The 7,608-nt window shown below is 48.0% G+C and overlaps 1 protein-coding gene across 1 annotated transcript; it reads left to right on the top strand.

Moving 5' to 3' along the window:
* Window positions 1-501: 501 nt before the first annotated feature.
* On the top strand, window positions 502-7,608 carry LOC125457059 (carbonyl reductase [NADPH] 1). Its single transcript, XM_059650187.1, has 2 exons — window positions 502-983; window positions 6,929-7,608. Exons 1-2 carry the CDS (start codon window positions 593-595, stop codon window positions 7,363-7,365), a joined length of 828 nt encoding a protein of 275 aa, XP_059506170.1. The 5' UTR covers window positions 502-592; the 3' UTR covers window positions 7,366-7,608.

Genomic DNA, 7,608 nt, shown 5'->3' with positions numbered 1-7,608 from the left:
CCAATAGCTGAAGTTTGGGTTTCACTGGGTGCCTCGTGCCATCTGGTGATTCCGGGTTGCGCGGGGGGGGGGTGGTCGTGTCCCCTCCTCTTCGCTGGCACCAAGCCTCTTTTTGTTTGGAGATGTTGTTACACACCTCTGCAGCATGTGGGACTTGATCCTGGGTCTCCCAGTCCAGGGGTAGGGACAATACTGCTGTACTACTATTCATCGACCTCCCCTAATTCCTCCAAGCTACAGAAACATTCGGTATTACTGTCGTTAAAAAACCGATTAACTTGGTGAATGAATTGAAACTGGCTGCGTCTATAATCTATTTTGTTCCTGCAAAAAAAATCAACGTCAAATTCCTTTTAGGTCAAATATTAAAATCTATTTCAAGATTCTTAGATAACAAAACTGACTGGTGACTACGGCGATCTTTGGAAGGGTTCAATGAAATCATTGAGGTGATATTTGAGATGTTTTTGTGGACTCAACTTTTTATTCGTCCATATCGGGAGCCGGCGCCTGCGCACTGTGCGCCGAATGTATCAATCTGGCCCTGGATTTAAGTGCGTCATTCTCGGTGTCTCCCACTGAAACCGTGAACATGTCCAAGCGGGTGGCCGTGGTGACCGGAGCCAACAAAGGGATCGGCCTGGAGGTGGTGAGGGCTCTGTGCCGACAGTTTGAGGGCGATGTGTACCTGACATCCCGGGACAGGGAGCGAGGGCAACAGGCGCTGCAAAAACTGCAGCAGGAGCAGCTGAAGCCGCTTTACCACCAGTTGGACATCACCGATCGGAAGAGCATCGGAGAGCTGTGCACCTTCATGACCCACAAGTATGGAGGCATCGATGTCCTCATCAACAACGCCGGCATCCTCTTCAAAGTGGCAGATACCACTCCGTTCGCGATCCAAGCCGAGGTGACTCTGGCCACCAACTTCTTCGGGACCAGAGACGTGTGCACCGAGCTCCTCCCCATCATCAAACCCCAAGGTACAGCTTCCAGCTCTCTCTGGAAATATTTTCAGGCAGGTCTCACCTTTAAAATAATCTCTCTGTCCACTAACAGGGCAATCTCTTCATTTCACTGGCTGTGAGACACTTTTGGATCTTATCAGACAGGAGATCAGCACAAAGGGTCTAGGGCCCGAAACGTCAGCTTTCCCTGCTCCTAAGATGCTGCTTGGCCTGCTGCCTTCACCCAGCTCCACACCTTGTTGTCACAAACAGGTCTTGATCTTACTAGCATTAAACAGCAAGGGGAAGCGTTTAATGTAGATTCTTGATTTCGGCCTGGTTGTTGCTCTGAAAGTAACAATAAAGGCTGACAGCTATAGCGCCGTTCAACATAACTATTTTGATCAAAATAGTTGAGGGACTTGAAAAACTAGTCTTAAGGAGAAATTACCTGGAAGCGCTCGACTGAACTTGGATAGATTTAAAATAATTTGGCAGAACAAAAACCAGGAGTGGAATATTTTTACTGAAGGAGTTGTTATGATTTGAAATATGTTTGCCAAACGGGAGGGGAGATCCAGTAGTAGTTTTTCTGCAAGGAACTGGAAACCAGGGTGAAAACGTTACAACTCAAAAGTAGGCCAAGAGGCACAGGTGACGCAAGAGCCGAGATTGACTGTGAAAAGCCACGCGATTCCTAGGGTGGCGCAGTGCTACATCGCCGAGGCCAGACGCTAACTCTCCAACACCACCTCCTACCGCCCCCTCAATCATGACCCCACACCCGAGCACCAAACCATCATCTCCAATACCATTCACGACCTCATCACCTCAGGGGACCTCCCACCCACAGCCTCCAACCTCATTGTTCCCCAACCCCGCACGGCCCGTTTCTATCTCCTTCCCAAAATCCACAAACCTGCCTGCCCTGGTCGACCCATCGTCTCAGCCTGCTCCTGCCCCACCGAACTCATCTCCACCTATCTGGAGTCCATTTTCTCCCCTTTGGTCCAGGAACTCCCCACCTACGTCCGTGACACCACCCACGCCCTCCACCTCCTCCAGGACTTCCAATTCCCTGGCCCCCAACACCTCATATTCACCATGGACGTCCAGTCCCTGTACACCTGCATTCCGCATGGAGATGGCCTCAAGGCCCTCCGCTTCTTCCTGTCCCGCAGGCCCGACCAGCCCCCCTCCACCGACACTCTCATCCGCCGAGCTGAACTCGTCCTCACACTCAACAACTTCTCTTTTGACTCCTCCCACTTCCTACAGACTAACTGGGTGGCCATGGGCACCCGCATGGGCCCCAGCTATGCCTGCCTCTTTGTAGGTTACGTGGAACAGTCCCTCTTCTGCACCTACACAGACCCCAAACCCCACCTCTTCCTCCGGTACATTGATGACTGTATCGGCGCCGCCTCTTGCTCCCCAGAGGAGCTCGAACAGTTCATCCACTTCACCAACACCTTCCACCCCAACCTTCAGTTCACCTGGGCCATCTCCAGCACATCCCTCACCTTCCTGGGCCTCTCAGCCTCCATCTCAGGCAACCAGCTTGTAACTGATGTCCATTTCAAGCCCACCGACTCCCACAGCTACCTAGAATACACCTCCTCCCACCCACCCTCCTGCAAAAATTCCATCCCCTATTCCCAATTCCTCCGCCTCCGCCGCATCTGCTCCCACGATAAGACATTCCACTCTCGCACATCCCAGATGTCCAAGTTCTTTAAGGACCGCAACTTTCCCCCCACAGTGATCGAGAACGCCCTTGACCGCGTCTCCCGTATTTCCTGCAACACATCCCTCACACCCTGCCCCCGCCACAACCGCCCTAAGAGGATCCCCCTCGTTCTCACAAACCACCCTACCAACCTCCGGATACAACGCATCATCCTCCGACACTTCCGCCATTTACAATCCAACCCCACCACCCAAGACATTTTTCCATCCCCACCCCTGTCTGCTTTCCGGAGAGACCACTCTCTCCGTGACTCCCTTGTTCGCTCCACACTGCCCTCCAACCCCACCACACCCGGCACCTTCCCCTGCAACCGCAGGAAATGCTACACTTGCCCCCACACATCCTCCCTCACCCCCATCCCAGGCCCCAAGATGACATTCCACATTAAGCAGAGGTTCACCTGCACATCTGCCAATGTGGTCTACTGCATCCACTGTACCCGGTGCAGCTTCCTCTACATTGGGGAAACCAAGCGGAGGCTTGGGGACCGCTTTGCAGAACACCTCTGCTCAGTTCGCAACAAACAACTGCATCTCGCAGTCGCAAACCATTTCCACTCCCCCTCCCATTCTCTAGATGACATGTCCATCATGGGCCTCCTGCACTGCCACAATGATGCCACCCGAAGGTTGCAGGAACAGCAACTCATATTCCGCCTGGGAACCCTGCAGCCTAATGGTATCAATGTGGACTTCACCAGTTTCAAAATCTCCCCTTCCCCTACTGCATCCCTCAACCAGCCCAGTTCGTCCCCTCCCCCCACTGCACCACACAACCAGCCCAGCTCTTCCCCCCCCACCCACTGCATCCCAAAACCAGTCCAACCTGTCTCTGCCTCCCTAACCGGTTCTTCCTCTCACCCATCCCTTCCTCCCACCCCAAGCCGCACCCCCATCTACCTACTCCATCATCCCACCTCCTTGACCTGTCTGTCTTCCCTGGACTGACCTATCCCCTCCCTACCTCCCCACCTATACTCTCTCCACCTATCTTCTTTACTCTCCATCTTCGGTCCGCCTCCCCCTCTCTCCCTATTTATTCCAGTTCCCTCTCCCCATCCCCCTCTCTGATGAAGGGTCTAGGCCCGAAACGTCAGCTTTTGTGCTCCTGAGATGCTGCTTGGCCTGCTGTGTTCATCCAGCCTCACATTTTATTATCTTAGATTCCTAAGGGGATTGTTTTTGTTCTTTTCTCCTGTGTCGAGTTTATCAGCAACTCTTGCAGACCCTGAAATCCTACAAATTAATTTGTTATTTCATGTAAACTAATTGCGTTGTTAAAAAGATCAAATTGCTTTCTTGCAGCTCGTGGTTATGCCACGCTATTTTTGTTTGGTTGTGGGTTGTTCATTTACATCTATTGCCCTTCCCTAATTTCCCAGAAGGCATTAAATGCAGTGGGCCTGGAGTCACGTGTTGACTGGACCAGGGTAAAGATGGCAAACTTTCTCCCCTCCCAGATGGATTTCTGTGGTAGGTTACATGGTTGTCATTGGGCTAGCTGTTTATTCCAGATGTTTTTTCAACCAAATTCAAATTTCACTGTCTACCATGGTGGGATTTGAATTTGTGTCTCTAGAACACTAAATTAGAGATCTGGATTACTGGTCCAGTGACATTACCATTTTGCCAGCACCTCCACCACTGTTAAAGATGTATTGTAAGAGAATGCAATGAGTTGAATGAAATGAACTCCTTTGCTGAGTTGAGTTGATAGTGATCTTGTGAGGAAGAATGTGTAGGGTTATGGGGAGGCCTGAATGGCACTAGCTGTATTACTAAACTGACGCACACATTTGGCACTGGATGAGCTCCTTCCACACTGTAAAATTTCTGAAATTCTTTGTGTTGTGAGAAAGGATGGGCAGGGAGCCAGGAAGTGACAGTACTCTCTGGACTTAAATGGGAAGGGTGGGTGACAACCGGACTGTATAATTTGTCGGCTCACAAGTAAGGGCTTTTTGGCAAGGGCTTGATGACAGCCTTTCTAGGGTGATAAATCGAGGAAAGATAACAATGTAGGTATTTTTAACCAACCCACTCGGGGATGTTACAACGCACGTCTGGAGCACGCCTCCTGGCTCAGGTACAGATGTATTAGCCTGGTGATATGGACAGTTTATGTTAGCATCCCATTTCCCTGTCACAATAATGTGTAGTTATTGAGAGATAATTCTTGCTTCCTTCAATACTTTCTTCGACCAATTAACAATGTTTAAGGTCCAATCTGGGTCCCAGACTGAGCAGGACATTTCTGCTCTTCAATTATACAATTTTCAACGAAAACTCTTGATTTAATTTAAAAGACTGTGAAATTGGTTACACAGCTCAAAATTCTCTTCTAAACAACGCTATCAAATATTAAAAGCAATCAATCGACACATAATGCCGTGTTTACTTACTGCAAAACAAATAAAGCACAACTCTTTGCTGTATACTTTATTTATTAAACAACTCTTCCTTTTATGTCTCCCTAAAGTCTGTTACTATCCTCATTGTTCACTCCATTTCTGAGTTTTGTTGTGCTGGCAAGTGTTCTAATACCAAGTCTGGAGGCACGTTCTTCTAAAGACAAAAACTTTCTACGATCTTTCCTTTTGATATTCAAGGATGTTGCTTCCACCGCCTGCACCTGACAAAGGGGCTACGCTCCAAAAGCTTGTGATTCCAAATAAACCTGTTGGACTCTGCCGTGGTGTCATGTGACTTCTGACTTTGTCCAACCCAGTCCGACACCACTACCTCCACGTATTGAGGAAGATTATTTCAAAGACTCGCACCCCTCAAACAAAAAGAGTTTTTCCTCAGAGATCGTAGGAACTGCAGATGCTGGAGAATCTGAGATAACAAGGTGTCGAGCTGGATGAACACAACAGGCCAAGCAGCATCAGAGGAGCAGTAAGGCTAATGTTTCAGGCCGAGACCCTTCTTCAGAAAATCGACAAGTGGGACCGAAGGGTCTGTTTCCGCATTGTATGACTTTATGATTGATCATCCCATATGTGGAAAATGTCTATTTTTGTCTGAAATTAATGAATTCCTTTTGAAACAATTCCTCAGCCTGTCTCCTATCATTCAGGGGAAGAGAAAATAAGACCGAAGTGGGGCTTGAGGGTAGAAAACAGAAGTTGTGGTGGAGGGTTGTTGTTCAGGCTGGAGGCCTGTGGCCAGTGGTGTGTCACAAGGATTAGTGCTGGGTCCACTGGTTTTTCATCACCTTTCTAAATGATTCGGTTGTGAACATGGGGTATGGTTAGTAAGTTTGCAGATGACACCAAAATTGGAGGAGGACAGCAAACAAGGTTACCTGAGAGTACAACAGGATCTTGATCAGATGAGCCAAGGGGCTGAGGAGTGGCAGATGGAGTTTAATTTAGATAAATGTGAGGTGCTGCATTTTGGGAAGGCAAATCAAGGTAGGACTTACACACACAACAGTAAGGTCCTGGGGAGTATTGCTGAGGAAAGAGACCTTGCAGTACAGGCTCATAGTTCCTTGTAAGATGAGTCAGAGATGGATAGGAGAGTGAAGAATGCATTTGGTAAGGTTGCCTTTATTGGTCTGTGCATTGAGAATTGAAGTCAGGAGGTCATGTTGCTGTTGTACAGGACATTGGTTCTGCCACTTTTGGAATACTGCATGTAATTCTGGTCTCCGTGCTTTCGGAAGTGTGTTGTGAAACTTGAAAGTGTTCAGAAAATATTTACGAGGATGTTGCCAGAGTTGGAGGGTTTGAGCAATATAGAGAGACTGAATAGGCTAGAGCTATTTTCCCTGGAGCTTTGGAGACTGAGGAGTTACCTTATTAGACATCTATAAAACCATGAGGGGCATGGATAGGGTAAATAGCCAAGGTCTTTTTCCCTGGGGTTGGGGAGCCCAAAACTAGAAAGCATATGTTTAGGGTGAGAGGGAAAAGAGTTAAAAGGGATTTGGGGGCAGATTTCTCGCACAAAAGGGTAGTGCATGCATGAGGAAGTGGTGGAGGCTGGTACAATTTAAACTGTTAAAAGGCAGCTGGATGGTTATATGAATAGGAAGGGCTTAGTGGGGTTTGAGCCAAATGCTGGCAAATGGAAGTAAATTTATTTCAGATATCCATTCAGCATGGACGGGTTGGACTGAAGGGTCCATTTCTGTGCTGTATATCTCTATGACGAGAGAGATATGACTTTTTGTTTTTGTGCTCACGTACATAACCTGATTTTGCTTTCTCTATTTAAATCTGCAGGGAGAGTGGTGAATGTATCCAGTGTGTCTGGCTCCAGGTCTTTGCTAAAATGCAGCCCAGAGCTCCAGAAGAAATTCCGCAGTTCCACCATCACTGAGGAAGAACTGGTGGAGCTGATGAAGAAATTTGTTGAAGATGCTAAAAGAGGGATTCACAATGATCAGGGATGGCCATCCTTTGCCTACGGGGTTTCAAAGATTGGCGTTACAGTCCTTTCCAGGATCCATGCCCGAATGTTGCGGGAGAAGAGAGCAGGCGATGGGATCCTCTTGAATGCTTGCTGCCCTGGTTGGGTAAAAACAGATATGGCAGGCCCCACTGCCCCGGGGACAGCAGAAGAAGGGGCAGTGACCCCAGTGTATTTAGCGCTTCTCCCAGAAGGGGCAGAAGCTCCACATGGAGAGTTTGTAAGCAATAAATCAGTTCAGAAATGGTAAACCTTTCGGTTTTGGGGAGCAGGATGACAAAGGCAGTGGAGATAGAAGGAACTGAAAATTAACCTTTGTAATCACTAACACAGAAACTAACAATTGCTGGGTTATAATTTAGTTCAGCAAGTCTCTATTTATTTCCACTGACTTACTCTTGAAATATCTTTTCCTCTAACATTGTTATTAAAATCAATAATCTTGCCTTGTAATAGTATGTCAGTTCATTAAACAAAAAATTGTTGCCACTGA

The sequence above is a fragment of the Stegostoma tigrinum genome, chromosome 12 (genome assembly GCF_030684315.1).
Source record: "Stegostoma tigrinum isolate sSteTig4 chromosome 12, sSteTig4.hap1, whole genome shotgun sequence".
Lineage (NCBI taxonomy): Eukaryota > Metazoa > Chordata > Chondrichthyes > Orectolobiformes > Stegostomatidae > Stegostoma > Stegostoma tigrinum.
This window is presented reverse-complemented; position numbering and strand designations above follow the sequence as displayed.